At 33.1% G+C, this 18,424-nt stretch overlaps 2 protein-coding genes across 12 annotated transcripts in view; one reads left to right on the top strand and one right to left on the bottom strand.

Annotated features, from left to right (window-relative positions):
• The first annotated feature begins 12 nt into the window (after positions 1-12).
• The window catches only part of LOC129803215 (protein daughterless), a 37,681-nt gene continuing 19,269 nt past the window's right edge, over positions 13-18,424 (top strand). For 4 of the 11 annotated variants that reach the window (XM_055849657.1, XM_055849650.1, XM_055849654.1 and 1 more), the window contains exons 1-3: positions 13-356; positions 6,615-6,667; positions 6,855-7,310. In XM_055849657.1, coding sequence (XP_055705632.1) covers positions 275-356; positions 6,615-6,667; positions 6,855-7,310 — 591 coding nt within the window. In that variant the 5' untranslated portion in view covers positions 13-274. The remainder of the gene's footprint in view (positions 357-6,614; positions 6,668-6,854; positions 7,311-18,424) is intronic. The other 7 variants (XM_055849659.1, XM_055849651.1, XM_055849653.1 and 4 more) reach the window with 3 other exon arrangements.
• On the bottom strand, positions 13,477-14,701 carry LOC129803268 (uncharacterized). Its single transcript, XM_055849718.1, has 4 exons — positions 14,635-14,701; positions 14,365-14,570; positions 14,174-14,300; positions 13,477-13,867 (listed from the first exon to the last, which is right to left on the bottom strand). Exons 1-4 carry the CDS (start codon positions 14,678-14,680, stop codon positions 13,584-13,586), a joined length of 663 nt encoding a protein of 220 aa, XP_055705693.1. The 5' UTR covers positions 14,681-14,701; the 3' UTR covers positions 13,477-13,583.

Raw genomic sequence — 18,424 nt, 5'->3', positions numbered from 1 at the left:
CATTTAGTTTCTAGTTTAACCGCTGGCGCCAGTGTAGTCGTATCTTTGATTTTGTTTCTTATGCGACTTGGCGGATAAATTGCGTATTTTTATGCGGAAGGAGCTGAGAAAATGTGTCATGTTGTGTATTGTGTGAAAATTGGTGTCCTCACGAACAATTTAAAGTGATCCAGTGGTGTGTGGGTGTGCAAATAGTGGACAAAATCCCGGATCAAAGTTGTCGTATTTGGTGTGTAGTGTGAAAGCAAAAAAGGAAAGAGAAAATAAACTCAAAATGGCGACTTCTGACGATGAGCCAATGCATTTGTACGAAGTGTTTCAGAATTGCTTCAACAAAATTGCCAACAAGCAGAACGGTGAGTTATCTGTCAGGACAATTGGGGCATTTTGGGTATTAGTTGGAGCATCCCAGTTGGCCATAGAGTGTGGGTGTTTGCCGGAAAGTTGGGTGATTTGTGACGCGTGGCTCTCGGGTTTATAACTTCTTTGTATTCCGCAGCCTCCGCGAGGGAAGTTATTCTCTCTCTTGCAAGAGTCTGGAGAAAAAAAAATCTCACTTCTCTCCCCCCCTGGTCCAGCGCCTCGCGATGTTTCACTCTTTCTCTCGTTACTCGCAAAGCCATCCAAGTCCAATTGACATATAAAATGCAGCAGCACTACATAATTATTTTACAACACATACGAGGAAGTCGCTACACAACATTCACCTTTAGTACCTCGCTCTTTTTTTTTTCCTCGCTCTCTACGTCTCCCCCTACCTCCGCACAATATTTTGTGTGCATATATTGTCGATACGATGTATTATTTATACACATAACACATAATATCCAACTATCTACATAATGTATGGAATTGAGAGTGCGAGAGATTTGATTGGACATTGGGTGAGAGACAGCGAGAAAAAGCGACACAAAGTCAACTCTTGGTTTTATATATTGAAAATCCAAGAAAAAAAATATTATATTGTCATACATTTATAATGATATTGGCGTAAAGAAGTGGATAATAAGAAAGAAAATTGTTCCTCGTGCAGCAATCCACGCGGGTTCTTTGAAAAGTTCGGTAAACAAAAAGAAAACTATATTCACTTAAAGCTTACTAAAAAGTCTCAAGTTTACTAAAAACAATTATATGAGCCTGGAAAAGTGATAAGTTGCTTGTTGTTTAGTAGCTTTATAGTAAGGGTTTTATTTCCTTGTTATTCTGTCACAAAATAGGGAAGGGGGTATCTTTGAACTAGGGTTTTTTCATAATTTTTTATTTAAATTGAAGTGAGCTTTATCAATGACCCTTATCAGTGAGCCTTATGCCCAACGCACAATAACTTTTGTTTGTAAACATGTTTTCAAAATTTCCCATGAGAATGAGCGAGATGACTAGATCTAGATCTCACTCACTCTCATCGAAATGTCAAAACATGTTTACAAACAAAAGTTATTGTGCGTTAAGCATTAATGTAAGTTTCAGAATTGGATTGTGGAGCTATATTATACCATGGTAAGGCCCAATTCTACTTTAAATTGGGAGAAAAAATTAAAAAAAAAATCCCCTAATAGATTTTGCTAAGAAGTTTGGAATTTTGAATGTTATGACCAGCGCACAATGACTTTTGTTGGTAAACATGTTTTCAAAATTTCCCATGAGAATGAGCGAGATGACTAGATCTAGATCTCACTCCCTCTCATTGAAATGTGATAAAGATGTTTACTAAACAAAGTTATTATGCGTTGGGCATTATCCTAATGACTAGCGCACAATAATTTTTGTTTATAAACATGTTTTCAAATTTTCCCATGAGAATGAGTGAGATGACTAGATCTAGATCTCACTCACTCTCATTGAAATGTCAAAAACATGTTTTCTAAACAAAGTTATTGTGCGTTGGGCATAAGTATTATTCCCAACGCACAATAACCTTTGTTTTGTAAACATGTTTTTGATATTTCAGTGAGAGTGAATGAAACCGAGATCTAGTCATTTCGCTCTCTCTCATATGAAATTTTGAAAACATGTTTACAAACAAAATTTATTGTGTGTTGGGCATTATGCCCAACGCACAATGACTTTTGTTTAGTAAACATGTTTTTGTCATTTCAATAAGAGTGAGTGAGATCTAGATCTAGTCATCTCGCTCATTCTCATGGGAAATTTTGAAAACATGTTTACAAACAAAAGTTATTGTGCGCTGGTTATTATGCCCAACGCACAATAACTTTTGTTTAGTAAACATGTTTTTGACATTTCAATAAGAGTGAGTGAGATCTAGATCTAGTCATCTCTTTCACACTTATAGAAAATTTTGAAAACATGTTTACAAACAAAAGTTATTGTGCGTTGGGCATTATGCTCAACGCACAATAACTTGTTTGTAAACATATTTTTGACATTTCAATGAGAGCGAGTGAGATCTAGATCTAGTCATCTCTCTCACTCTCATAGAAAATTTTGAAAACATGTTTACAAACAAAAGTTATTGTGCATTGGACAATATCCTATCATTACCATCGTAACTCTCAACCGCTTATCCCTATTGGGGTCGCGGGCCCCATTTAGCATTTAGTAGTCCGCGGCTTGTCGATCCTCCGCCAGCTCAGAAAGATGTTCGGGTTCGATTTTGAGCCACTTCAATCCAAGATTCTGAATTTGATTCAGCCACCTTTTCCTAAGTCCACCCTGAGTCCGACGCCTCCTCACAATGGCTTGCATAGCTTTTCTAAAGGATCATGTTATCATAAGAAAACAAAAATAATATTGCCTACCTGATTGATCTGATTAGTATCAAATTTGATTCAGTTATTAAGCCTCGGTATTTATAATTTGGATGAGTATACTAATAAAAAAGTAGTTAAACTTACTCGAATCAATGATTTTCGATTAACTATATTTTAGAGTTTATTTTACTTCTTTTTCGGTGTAATATTCAGACGAGTTGTTCCAACTTTTCGCAAAGTAACTTACTTTGCACTAAAATTTAAATTAATATAGAGTCATAGGGTGAAAGGTATACCTATTGACAAGAACTCGTGCCAGAAACTATTGGCACCCTACATTGTACCATTTGGAATGCGAAATTTGAATTTTCGGAAAACGTAGATTAATGAAGATCAATCATATATTAAATATTTTTCAACATTTTGCCAAAACGACGACGGTTTTATTCTATACTATTCTATCTCAGAATAACGACTTTTCAGAAGAGCCATTTGAAGAGAGCAAATGTATTTTTTTTTCAAAAACGTTGAATATGTTCTCATCCGAATATGGGATAATTTCCAAATTTTCAAGAGTTGTAGATCTTGGTCCCAGGAACAACATATCTTTCCGAGTAGTCTAATTCTAAATCGAATGAGAATAGTATGGAATGGAGCCGTAGAAAAGTGTCAATATTGGTGTAATATTCGGAAGAGTTGTTTTAACTTTTTTTTCTAAAATTTACATTACAAAATAGTATAAATAACTTGTTTTAAGACTGAAAATAACTTGTTTTAAGACTTAAAAAAACTCGTTTCAAGAGCTAAAAAAATCTTCTAGAGTTAAAAGAACTCTTTCAAATCCCAAATTAATATGTTTTGCAATTTTATGTTTTTATTTTATAATTTTCTTTATTAATATTTTCTTGACCTCAAGTTCCCTATGTTCCGAGCGAAATATCACGTATGAGTACGCACATGTCTTCATAAAACACTGTTAGGCATATTTCTAGTAGATGTTCCATATGAACTTTGTCAGATGAAATTCTTCTTGACTGAAGTATATTCTTAAAAAGAAAACACTTAAGCATATACTTCAGTCGAGATAAAATTTTACATCGAAGAGAGTAATAATTATAATTAAACGATGTATACATCGGTATCAGATGAATTAATTCAACTCGCACGAAGAGTTGTTTCAACTCTATTTACTAAAATTTTACTTTACGAAACAGAGTAACAATTACATCGATATTCGCGTTGTTTTAACTTTTTAGGTTTTTTCTTAGTGTATGAGTAAGGGCAGAATCACATTAAGGGCAGAATCACATTGACAGTAAAATGCTCACCGTCACCGTCAAAGCCCTCACCGTATTTCGTTGATTTACGCATTTTCATTGCAAATCTTACGCAAGTTCTTTATTACCGTGTGACATTATCTCATACACGGTGGCATTAGGTGAAAATAATATAAGAAAATTGAAGAAATAAAACGAAAATGCGATAAACGTTGAGCAAAAAATTTGTTGGAAAACTGTAGCAAAAAAACCTACAGTTTTTTGTTTTGCTCACCGTTTATCGCATTTTCGTTTTATTTATTCAATTTTCTTATACTATTTTCACCTAGTGCCACCGAGTATGAGACAAGGTAATATCGTAATGGAAAATGTGCGTAAGAATTGCAATGAAAATGCGTAAATCAACGAAATACGGTGAGGGCTTTGACGGTGACGGTGAGCATTTTACTGTCAATGTGATTCTGCCCTAAATGTACGAGATGTTAACGATATATTTCACTCATTTTTATGCCCAACGCACAATAAGTTTTTTTTTAAGATTTTTTTTTACATTTTAGTGAGAGTGATTGATATCATAATCTAGTTTTCTCGATCACTCTTATGCCCAGCGCGCAAAAACTTTTGTTTTGTAAACATGTTTTTGACATTTGAATGAGAGTGAATGAAATCACGACCAAGTCATCTCGCTCACTCACATAGGAAATTTTAAAAACATTTTTACACACAAAAGTTATTGTGGATGTTTACAAAACATAAGATAGTGGACATGCTCAAAAACTAAAAACAGGGTATTTTAATAGGGAAATGCATAAGATAGATTGTTTTTGCTCGCAATAACTCAATTGCGAGTTTCGCTCTTTAGACCGTAATCATTTGTGATTTTGCTTTATATCAATAAAACTAACTTCGAAAAAGCAACATAAAAAAATTTTAGTATTTCTTGTTACCATTAAAAACATCTGGAAAGTAACCTTAAAAAATTCAATTAACTGATAGTGTTTGTTATTAATTGTTAATTGTAATTAAAGGATAATGAAAATTAAATAAATTTCTTGTCTGAATTATCATCTACAAAAGAAAAATTGAAACCAGAGTATCTAAAAATCCCATTTAATTATCACACTTTCACAGGTAAAAATTATGTTGTCCAATCGTCTATCGGAATCTCCAAGAACAATTAAGGTTCACATTTTTACCTTCTATAGAAATACAATGATACTGTTTAAAAATTCCTTGTCCGTTATTAGCTCTCGTTTTGGAAATAAATAGAATAAAAGAAAAGCATTGTATAAATAAGCAGTAAAAATTTAAAATTGAGCAGTAACAAAAAAATTTGGAAAAAGTGATATTGTCGTCCAAATTTTGGCAAAGGGAAAATAATGGGGTTTTCATTCTATCTGCAATAATTTTTAATGTTAAATATATAAATTAGACACATTTTTGTAAAGATTTAAGTTTTTTACTGATCATAATTAGATATTTTTCTGCTCGTTTTTTTTCTTAAAAGAAACCTAACATAATTTCGCTTTCATCAGCGATTTTAGGATCTCTTGCATAAAATTAGTACTCAGTACATTATCAGGTTTTTCTTGTAGAAATCATAAATGCAGAAATAAAAAGAGTTTATAATGAGGAACTGAAAAAATAAATAAAATTTTAACATATTTATTTTATACACTTGTCTTAATTTGAATATATATATATATATATAACATTGGAAACAGTTCCATATTTACAATTTACAATTTACATATTGATTGAACTTTATAAAAGCCTTTACACATTGAGAGTAATTTTCCACAAAAATTGCATTTTTGACGGTTTCACCAATTTTTAACAAAAGTAGGGGAAACTGGGGCACCACTTAACACGGGGTACCACCAAACAGTAATTTTTATTTCTAAACTACTTGGACTATCTCGACCGTTCCTTCAGTGGACAAGCATCCCTATAGTGCCTATCGGTCTTATCCTCTGATATCGAATATCCTATTAAAAAATCGCAGTGTTTGGTGGTACCCCGTGTTTGGTGGTGCCCCAGTTTCCCCTACACTGAGAAAAAACGGGGGTTCGATTAACTTTTTTTGCTCATAACTAACACTTTTTAGGTGTAAAAATATATCAACATTTTTTAATGTTAATTTTGCACCTTTTTAAGGGTAAAATTAACATGAAAAAGGGTAACTTTAACCCCTAATACATCTAAAAAGCATAATAATTACACCAATTTCGGATAAATACTGCAGGGTAAAATAAACATTTTCTCAATATTATTTTAATTTTTTCTGATTTCTCTCAGTGTAGTCATCTTGTTCACTCATCAGTTTCAAAAACATGTTTACAAGACAAAAATTATTAAATTGTCTTTAATGGTCTCTACGCACAAGAAAAATTTACGCTTGTGCAAGAAAAAAACTGTCAAATATATACATAAATTTCTCTAATATGTAACGGCATAAATGATGTCGATTATGTCCTATCAAAGGTTCTATAATATGTACCGAACTTTCCGAACGACCCACTTTAAATGCCCTGTATTTAACTTATATTATCTTATGTTCCTCTCCATCTCCCCTCAATGTAAATTGTGTTTTTTTTTCTTTCATGTTCTTATGATATGACACCAGGAGCAGAGAAAGGTTACCAATCATCGACGTACAGCGGAATGGAAAATGGAATGGTGAGTTTGTGATTAAATTACCCGAAAGACACTGAAATTATCCCCCCGAAAAAAATTGCAACAAAATGTTGCAATCAAGCTCCGTGCCGTGGTGGACATGGATAAAATTGTCAAGATGTTTTTTTTCTTTCTTTTTTTTTACTTCTTACACGTTGCTAATTATTCTGTGTCCAACTGCCAATTGCAGTACGGTCCGGATGATTTTGCACATGAGAATCCTGTTGGAGTGACGAGGTATGCATCGCCAAAGGCGGTCGGTGCACTCTACCAGCCGGAACCGTACTTTGACTCTACGGCCACCACATGGTATGCAGCTCCGTCCTCCTGTGGGGCCTACACACCCCAGACGGCAGCCTCCAACTACCACAATTCCTCCCACATTAGCCCAGCGCCTCATCATGGGGGCGCCAGTGGTGGCAATCACTATAGCATGTCACCCAGTATGAGTCACATGGAGGGCGGGCAGCTGTCACAGACGCAAACTCTGCCGCCGATGAGTTCCTTTCGTGGCGGCACCAGTGGGGCTGGACCCTCACAGGCCGTCTACAATCCACAGTTGTCTCTTCCACACAATCATCCCCATCCTGAGCACAGTCCCGTCCTTGAGGCAGGAGACACAATTGTCCGGAAGGCAGCACATAATGTAAGTTTCATTATAATTTTGCTTTATTTTTTTTTCTGTTTAAAAATCTTAATTACGCGCAATTGATATCCCTGAAGAAAATTGCAGGGAAAACTCGCCATTTGGAAAAACCCTCGGCAGAGAGCCCCTCAAATTCAAAATGAAAACATAAAATCAAAATTAATCGCACGGAGAATACGTTCTCGTAAATATTTTCCGTGTTTAGATTTATTGGGTATTATTATGCCCTAGACCACTCACGACTTAAGCCGACTGACGGTTTAACCTAATTGTAATCAAAATAATGATCAATTAGATTACATTTTCATCAGTAAAGAATTCAAATTGATTTTTCTTTCAAGAAGCTCAAATTCATTACGACTGGTTTAAAATTGGATTTTTCGCGATTTTTTTTTTCTAAAAAGTTGTTTTTTTTTGCCTTAGAAAAACGGAGAATAATCCTCCAATAATATTCTCAAATTATTTAAAATTTTACCTCTGTGACTACGCCCTTTTGGGCCCTTAGATTTTATTTTATATTCAATTATTTATTCATTTTTCTTTCCAAGAAAACATAATGATATTCTGACTCTGACTCAAAGCACAGTACGTTAGAACTTTTCTTATGATTAATTTATTATTTATTTTTGTTGAGAAAACTTCAAAGTTTAAAGATTTAAACTATATATAATTCTGAATTATATTTGAATATATACAGTAGGTGTCAAAAGTTTGTTGCCTCATGTATGTTCGGCAAATCAGGTGCAAAAATGATAGAAAAAATAACTTTTTAATTTTTTTCTTTTCGCAAATTAGTTGCCTGTAATCCATAGATCTTATTTATGTATTTCGGAAAAATTATTTAATTTTTTTTTTCATATAAAAAATTATTGTTTTCCAAAAGTTGTTCATTTTTGAAAAATCAAAAGTTTGTTGCCTCATTTGAAAAGTTACTCAAAATGGTCAAAAACATGCAACTAACTTGAAGTTACCCGGCTATATTTTGAATTTATGTCATTTGAGAGGCCAATGGTGGGTTTAGACATTTCTAAAGTTGTCTTCCAGTAACGTTTTTTAAATGTTGTCGTACCTTATCACTATATATTTTGGCGATTTTGTGTATATTTTGTAAAGATTTTCCATAAAATTAAACAATTGACGACGAAGATTCATTCCGGCAGTATATCTGGACAATTTCCCTCCTTTTAACTTTTTGTAATTTGCAATTTTTAACCTAAATTATAAATTATCAAAAAAAAAGATTATTTCTTGTTATTTATCAATATTTTTATACACATGTATTTACCATAGACAACTTTAGCAACGTACAAACCCACCATTTGCCTGTCAAATGACATAAACTCAAAATGTAATCGGTTCACATTAAGTTGGTTGCATGTTTTAATCATTTTAAATTAGTTCTTTAAATGAGACAACAAACTTTTGATTTTTCAAAAATGACCAACTTTTGGAAAACAATAATTTTTTAAATGAAATAAAATTAATTATTATTTAATTTAAAATTAATTATTATTATTATTTATTATTAAAGAAAAAATCGAAAAAGTAATTTTTTCTATCATTTTTTGTACCTGGTTTCCCGATCATACGTGAGGCAACAAACTTTTGACACCTACTGTATAGTCATTCGAGGAGAGATGGAACACCTTTATTATATTCAATATTGCGGATACGTTTTGTGTTCGAGACAAAGACGAATCTCACTGGTTTATCATTTAATTAAATACTCTAAATTTAAGATATCAATATTAGAAAAGCCTAGATGAAAATAGTCACTTCGAAAAATAGGATTTAAAAAAAGTTGCATTTTGAGGGACTCAAAAAAAGTGCGGGTGAGGTGGATATTATTTATGGTTTGTTTTATTAATTTAGAATAGGAGGGAAGTGATTTTAGACATGAACACTATTTCATTGAATTTATTGGAGTTTATTATATTTTTTTAGTATAAATAATTTATTTTGTGGAATACGTGGCTCATATACTTCGATGGCAATTTCGCTGAGTGTATCAAGTCAGTCTTACCAGAAATTTATGGAATATAATTTCTAAGATTTACTTGAAAAGATTTTGAAGAACATTGACTAAAATTCACACCGGAAATGTTGCCAAATCTATTAAGTTCTATCTCTCCTCAATCCCCAAATACACGTATTCTTATGGCGAAATAAAAATTTTTGGCCATTTTTCAGACATTCAAAAAATTTAATTTCAATTTTCTCGTACAATTTTAAAGGTAGAAAGCTGTAACTTGGAGGTTTTCATTAGAATGTTGAAGGGCACAAATAGACCAAATGAGGTGGAGATCGTGGATATGGTGTAGGCAGGAGGCGAAGTGGTCCATCTCTCCCACTGTTCCACCTCTCCTCGAATGAATATAAATGAATTTTAAACGTTTTTTTTATGGATGAATGTTGTATTATTATATAAGAAATGATAATTTATAGGAAAAAAACGTTTATAATTTTTATAATTAGACGTTAATGAAGCTCAAAGTGTTTCAATAAGACTGATTATAAATTAATAGGTCGCAGACTAGGTTTGAAACTAGGCCGCAGACTAGGTCCTTTGAAATATATTGCTCATCTTCTGGTTTTATTTCACGATCTGAGGCATTAAAGGACGAATTAGGGAACTCATCGTCACTGTTGAAGACTGCTTCTTTATCAATTTCGCTTAATTCGAAGAAATCGACCATTTTACTCATTCTGGACAGTCTTCGTGTAATCTCAATTGTTTTCCATGATTAATATCTTGCAAAATAATAATATATTTTACTAGAACAACCAAAATAATTAAATAAAAAAATCGGTAATTTTTGAAAATTTTACCCTTGAACCGATAAGACCGCCCCCAGACAGTCTTTCTTTTTTTTCTTCTAAAACTCATACTCTTAGTTTTTTCACACTTATCAATTGAAATATACAAACTAGAAGAACATATCTTTCAGGAAATAAGATTGTTACTACAGTTAGATTACTTTAAAACAATCTTTTTTTCACTTGGAAACGAAAAATGTCGCGAACGACATTTTGTTGTTTTTTCTCTGACCTGTCATACAAAACTGAAGATTGTAAGCAAACGAAACCCGGCCGGCTATCTACTGTGTACAAACTCAGTATATATTGAGTATAATACTTAGTACGAAACTAGTATACCCATATAAAATACATAGTAGATTTTGTATGAAATGTCCCAAATACTCATTATTAGTGTGCGTGAGTCGACATTTATACTGAGTATATACTGAGTACATTTACTTTGTATTTACTTGATTTTCCTCATAAATTTTCATTAAATTTTCCGAGTATTTTTCGACTATTTATACTAAGTATTTTTCGTGTATTGGTACTGACTCGATACATAGTATTTTTCGGTTATTTATACTAAGTAAAAACAATATTTTTATTTTCTATAAATATTTATTTTCGGAACTTTTTTTTAAAATACAATGTGGCTAGGCACATATTATTATGGATGGATAGTTGGAAAAAAATTTCGTGTCCCACAGCAGTGCAAACAAAGCGATTAAAAGCGAACTTTGGAATAATGCGATTTGATGTTCAGTATTGCGTGATTTGGGAGACTTTCAGTCTCTAATAGAGTATCGGGGAGGAGGGATAGGATATCTTTGAGGTCTATAGGTGAATTATCCACAATGATAATCTTTATAATATATTTGAGTCTGAAAGAATCGATGGTTTAGTTCTTAATGTTTAAAAAAAGATATTTCTGAAAAAGAAAGAAGGGCTTGAGCAAAGAACTAAATCATCCATCTTTTCCAGTCACAAGTATTAGAGAATATCCTAGCGCATATTTCTCTCATAGATTTGAAAGACGTTCTATCCCTCCTTTACGATACTCTCGAGACTGAAAGTTCTGCAAATCCCGAACTTAATTTCTGAGCATTACATCGCATTATCCATGCACGCAGTTTTGTTCGTTTTGTTTGCACTAGTATGGGCATGAAAATTTTTACCAAGCATCGATAAGAGAGTAATCCTTAGTAGAGGCCATTATAGACGACTTCCGGTAACTGATGTGCGTACGATGATAGTTCCGGGAATGTAACAGGCCTGGTGGATATGACAGGAACGTGATGCACCTCAGCAAAGAATCTCGGTCTTTTAATATTCTGGAAAAAATGTAAACAAACAGGACGATAACGTACAATTTTTCAAAACTCAAATTTAAAATTACTATGCGCAAAAAGATGAGAAAAATGGGAAATTTTCAACAGATTCTGAAATAATATCTGTGTATATCACTTCTAATCAAATACCGGAGTCTAACGATATGTGGTTTATGATTTGATTCTCAAAAACCGTCATTATAATTTCTCGCAGAATTTTCTACACCCACAGCCTACACTTGCTTCACAGAACAATCTTTCAACAGAGATTATCAACAATACGCTATGTATTTTCCGTCTTAACCCCTCACATCAAGATGCTCAGCTGAACGCGAAAGCTAAGTATATTGGATTCTAGTGGTTTCTGGAACGAACCTCAAGAAGCTTGATCATTTTTTTTTCACTGAAAATGACGTACCTCGTTTTTCCTCAAATTTGTTCAAGAAAACTACCGCACACACTTATCTCCAAATTGTTTTTGTGAAATGGACTTGAGGGGGGTTCCTTTTGATTGAATTAACCGAATATAATTAATAAATTAAGGAAAACTTACCCTTTTTCACTGAGCGACGCACATCTTTCACCATCAGACATGTCACAACTTTGTCAACTACCCGGCCGGCTATCTACTATGTACAAACTCAGTATAAACTGAGTATAATACTTAGTAGGAAACTAGTATGCTCATACAAAATACATAGTAGATTTTGTATGAAATGTCCCAAATACTCATCATTAGTGTGCGTGAGTCGACATTTATACTGAGTTTATACTGAGTATATCTACTTTGTATTTCCTTGGTTTTCCTCATTATTTTTTTCATAAATTTCTCAGTATTTTTCAAGTATTTATACTAAGTATTTTTAAAGTATTTATATCGAATAGATACCTAGTATCTAGAATGAGGTATTTCTTGAGTAGTTGTACTAATTAAATACAATATTTACATTTTTTTTAAAAATATTTATTGACTGTTCAAAAACTTTTAAAATACAACGTGGTGAGGATGTTTCAGGGCTGCAAGAGATCTGATCAATCCGTTTTTAAACCTCTGGCAACTCACTGTCAGTCCCTCTTGATAACCATAATTACAATTAAAAATATCACTTGTAGGTCACTGTGCTCTGACAATTTTTTTTTACAATTAATTTAATTAACAGAGATTCTTTGGAGAGCGATCATGTAAAAAAATAAATTATATTACATCTTAATTATAATCACATTTTGAATTGTATAATAAAAATCAAGTTATCAAAAATATTAAACTGAGATGTCGTATTTGTGAACTAATAATCAAAATAGGACATATACATTAGAAATTATATCACAAGATTATCACAGGTTCTTTCAGAAGTATATAATATTATATCATGCGACATATTAGTTAGTTGAAGAAAGTGGACAGAAATGTTAATTAGTTGTTCACCAATAGGACGGTTAACCTTCTAACAGTGTTTTCTTTAATACGCGAAAAAAGTTCTAAAACAATGTTTTCTATGATAATTATGATCCAATAAAGTCGAATAAACCATCCATTCTTCATTATCTCTTTTAGTTTAGGCGCTAGGTGAGAAAATATAAAAATTTTCTGAAACTCTATTTGCTTCTAAAATTCACATTTTTAGTTTTTTCAAATTTTTTAAATGAAATATACAAAGTAGAATGACATACCTTTCAGTAAAAAATAAATTTATTTTAGTCAGATAACTTTAAATCGGTATTATTACGGAAATTAGAAATGAGTTTATTATAATGTTCTTTTATTTATCTGCATTATATTTTTTTCTTGTTGGAATATAAAAGAACTCACGTCATTTTTTTTGTATTTCATTTCAATTTTTATGAAAGTTGAACACATTAACGATAATTTACTTCATAAATATTTAAAAAATAAAAATAAAAAATATCACTGTGCGACACGTTGTGGGTGTTTTTGACGAGTGCCAAAACTTGTTAGAGGGTCATTAAGGACTTCAAATCAGCAATCCGTTTGTCCGGGTCACCTCTACTGTTTGAGGTCCTTAAATGACCCTCTAACAAGTTTTGGCACCCTCGTCAAAGACACCCACAAAAACCTAAATTTTGTCGCAGAGTGTATCCAGTCTTTCTAAACTTTTTTAAAAAGGAACTTGTACGAATTATCTCATTTACTCATGTGGCTCGTGTGTGGATCGCCTGGCTCTGAATCGGATGTATCGGATGTATCGGATGTTTCACATGAACTTGACGATTCGGATACTTCGTTAAAAAAGTCGGCTAATTCTGGATTTGCTGATGCATTTTCTTCATACTTTATTTTTTCGTTGGCGTCTTGACGATGACGAATCTGCTTCTTTTTTTTTTGAATTTTCCGCTGATTTAATTTATTTTTCACGCGATATATTTCACTTTTGAGCTTCGCCTCAAAATTGTCCAAAATGGTCTCTCCTTTGCAAATAAAGAAAAATAAATATTTTAAAAGTAGAGATTGATCCATATCCGCAATATATCGATATTTTTGAAAATTTAATAATTTTATATTCTTGATAACTGAATTGATATTCTTGATAAATTAATGATGGTGATAAATATTGATATGGACGTTTAGAATTATTTGTTGCTTAAGCCAATAAAAAAAATTGTGGTTTTTTTAGTTATTCTATTAAGAATATGATGTTTTTAAAATTCTAATTTCTTTTTTAATTTTTGTCTCAATATCTAATTCACTTTAAAAATATTAACGAAATTGCTAACTTTTCCAAATATCGAAGAATTTTTGTCCAGACAAGGACAACTTGCCAAATTTGCCTGAATAGTTCAAGTCCGGAATTAATTCATCGGACAATATATCAGACACTTTTGCGGTTTTTGCCCAGTCTCTCTGTAAACAAAAAAAAAGAATATTTAAGTCTTGGAATATTTTTATACGAATTTAGTTTATTTACAAAGGCTTGCGTAATTTGTTTGCTTTTGAGGCTCTCATTGAAGTGTTCCATTTCTTGTTGATTTTTCAATGGCATACTATTTTTGACAAAATCAAGTCCTTTATTTCTGAGCTTCTGTTCCGTATTCTGGTTTTGAATTTCGTTCAACTTTGTGTTTATCTTCAGCAAGAGGTTGTAAATATCCTTGTTGGACGGATCTGTGGGAACTGAAAATTTTTTAAAGTATAGTGTGTCTTCTCTTCTATTAGAAAATTCAATTATAGTACAAACCTCGATTGTCCTCCTCCATTCTGCGTCTCTTCGGGTTGAAAGCCATTTATCGATTTGCTGTGCAAACTGGAAATTGTTTTTTTTTTAGAAAATTTAATAATTATGCAGTAATGGGAAAAAGACAAACGCATCTTCATAAGGTATCCTGACCATTTTGCAAATGATTTTCTCGAGAGGACAAAACTCGAGTGAATCTTCCAATTCGCAGGCAAGATATATATTCATCTCAGAAGATTTTATTGGGCTCAGAAAAAAATCTTTCGGGTGTTTGTATATATATCCAAATAAGCCCGAAACATTGTTGCAATCTCCTGCACCAGCCATTTTGAAAATTTTTTCTCCTTCGATTAAGCAGAATGCATCACTCTCGCCAACTTTAAAAGTGACTTTATTATAATTGCATGTCTTATAGGAGAACGAGCACCCCAAAAATTCTTGAACTCTAGTTTTGTCCTGGAATTGTTTTCGAACTCCTTGAATCAAATCCATTTTTTTTGCAATTGCTCTTTCCTCTTCTAGTCGTTTCACAATTTGTGGGACAATTGGGGCTGTAGCATATATCTTCTTTTTCAGGCGTTGTAAAAAATTTTCAAACGTGAAAGCCGAGAAATTTTCAAGTACGCCATGCCTTTTTACACATTCTGTTAGATGGAGCAAATTATGAACATTGTATGTAGTTTGATTCAAACCATACAGAATTGGGTATTTAATGACAAATTCTTTTAGCATTTCTTCGGCCTTTTTAAAATATGTTTCATTGCTGCACAAGTTTTCAGATGTCAAAATCCGCGTTGCAACTGCCAATAATAGAAAGTGTTTGTAATGTTGAAGACTCAAAATTTGTTTAAGAACGACTGGTCCAATATAAAGCAAAAATTGGCGGCATTGTGTGGCTTTCCAGCTTTTTACATATATGAAGCCATCAGGATCCCGAGCAAATTCATTTGGTAAAAAAGCCGTTACCTGAAGATGGAGGACATTGAGTTTTTCTCGAATTTTAGGAGAGAGTTTAAAGCTTGGGCTCTTGTTTTGCATCCAGATGACACCAAGTGTCCTCACTACTCCTAGATAGATCAAATGCATGGGGCATAGGGGAAAGTCATGGATCATATTAATTTTCAAACTTTCCAAAAGCATTGCTGAGCCTGGTGACTTGTGATGCGCAGGATCCATTCTCTTTCTAAATGATTGATTTGAGCGCAAGTTGCCAATTGTTGATGGAAAGACCAACCTGCGTTCTCTAGAAACTGCAACATTGTCACAAAATCCACAACCATGTGCACCCGTATGGCCAACAACTCCTTTAATCCAGGATCTGGCCTTAGAGTCGCAAATGAATCCCTCAATTTTAAATGGTTTCAAATTTTTTTCTTTTGTAACTAGAACACCGTCTTTATACAAACGCTTGGCTTCATTGACAAATTCCTCTAAAAAATTGTCTACATTTTTAGGATCCCCCTTGCCTGCGTAGACTCCTATGAGAAAAGGGGAGATCTCTTTTTGCGCGGGAAATGAGCCTAAGATAGGCCATGCGGATGTCCTATTGGATGTCATTGGGCATCCATCAATACCGATGTATAAATTAACTGATTCCATTTCAGTTAAAAACGAATCAGAGTCAAATTGGATCAAAGTGCTTTCAATTCCAACGTGAAAATATTTGCCTGGTTCCACAACACAAGTTACAATCTTCTTATTTCCAGTCTGCAACAGGGCTTTCTTTGTTTTCGGTAGATTTTTATCTTTATATTCTCGTTTTATAAGCTGAAGTAAACGATCAGTAAATGCACGTGTGCAATTGTTTGTGGAGATAAGACAAGCAAGCTGGTCACGGAATGAAATTTTCTCATTTGGTTCTTCCTCATGATCAGGACAATCCGATGATGACTGAGACAATTGTACACAATCAGGGACTTCGATAGATTGTGATGGTGACAGGGATTGAGCGATTCCAGGAGATTCTGAGGGTGGAAGACATTCTAAGGATGTACTTGCCTGTGCTTCCATGATAGATTCATTTCGAGCTATATTTAAAAAGGAAGATGCATTTGCCTTTTTTTTCAATCGGTTAAAATGTCTTTGCGATACTCCAGCTATCTTTCTATTCTTTTGTCTTAACAGTTTAGGTCTTCCCATTTAAAGAAAAAACAAATAGCAAACTTTCAGCAAGACAACCTTTATCTTTAAAAATCTGAAAAAATTAAAATTGGAAGGACGATAAAATACATTTCGAGAAAACTGTATGAAATTACTATATGCAAGGAGAAGATAAGAAAAAATGGAAAACTTTTAACAACAGTCATTTTTTGGAATTGTTATGGAATTTCAACAACACTATGCGACACGGTTTCTGTCTCAGAGGTCTCACATGGTACGCTTGATAGAGTCGAGTCCCCTGATTAAGTATATGGTTTTAGTTTAGCTCAATCACGTCTCAAATTTTTTTAATTATACTATTATATTTTTTCTGCTTTGACTTACATTATTCGTTATATCTCAGGTTCTAATAAATAGAACTTAAAAGGCGTAGATTCGTTGAAAAGGTCATTAGTTGTGCTTCAATTTTTATTATTACAAAAAACTTTTTTAAACCACTCCTTCAGAGTGTAAAATTAGAGTTTCTCTAACAATTACCAAAAAAATATCTTAAAGTGAGATTTTAAAAATTTGTATAAAATAAACTAAACAAAATATGAAACAATCATTGACACCAGGCGATAGGCAACACTTAGGGCTACAATTTTGCTCATATAAGACATCGCGCTCCGATCACTCTAAATGCCTTATTTGTTGGTTTGTTGGCAAAGCAGAAAAATATAAAAGTATTAATTAAAAAAAATTGACAACTGATTTCAAACGCACCATATGTGACCTCTAAGACAGGAAAAAAGTTGTCAATTTGTTGCATAGTGTAATTGGTGTAAAAAAAATATGTCTATGTACACCACTTTTAATGAAATATATATCCCTTGTTTATCTATAACTGCGGTTTACGAATTGATTCTAAACGAAAGACTGCAGCTTTGAACAAACTCATTTAATCTAGTGAAATATTCTTAATCCCTAGAATTGAGGGAAACCACTTTTATCGCAAAATGATCACGGTCGAGCGCTTGCCTCTTGGAATAATCTGTTAATTTCAGCACCAAGAATAACATACTCTTCCAAGAAATGCTCTTCCCGGATTGATTCCTCACCAATATGCTAGGCCAGACGTTCAGCTGTGAATGTGCATGGTTTCCGGAATGCAACTCAAGAAGCCTGAACCCTTTTTCACTAAAATTGACGTAATTTTCTTTTCCTAAAACTTCGCAAAAACGTCTGCGCACATCTATCTTTCGATTTATTAACGTTGACATGGTCTTGAAGGAGTCTCTTCTGGATTAAATATAAGGGAAATAATTAATGAAATTTATGAAAACTTACCGTTTTCCACTGAAGAACGCACTTCGTAAAACACCGTCACGACACGATTTTGTCACTTGTCAAACTGCTGGAACTGGACGGCGGGCGCAGCGCACCGATAGAGCATGTCTATGTAGTAGTAGAGCCGTACCCAATAAATATAATGAGTGTTTTTGCAACAGAGTATTTTCTGTGTATAAATACCACGTATTAATTGGGTATAAATTTAAGATTGTATAATTTTCACTCAAATACATAGCATATACATAGTATATCAGGAAACTAGTATTTTTCTCATCCAAATCTACTGTATATACTCAGTATGATCTGTGAAGTCAGTATGAATAGCCGGCCGGGTAGAGAGGAAATGGTCGACGGGCACACC

The sequence above is a fragment of the Phlebotomus papatasi genome, chromosome 2, assembly GCF_024763615.1.
Source record: "Phlebotomus papatasi isolate M1 chromosome 2, Ppap_2.1, whole genome shotgun sequence".
NCBI lineage: Eukaryota > Metazoa > Arthropoda > Insecta > Diptera > Psychodidae > Phlebotomus > Phlebotomus papatasi.
The sequence above is the reverse complement of the archived record's forward strand: the minus strand, read 5'-3'. Positions and strand labels throughout refer to the sequence as shown.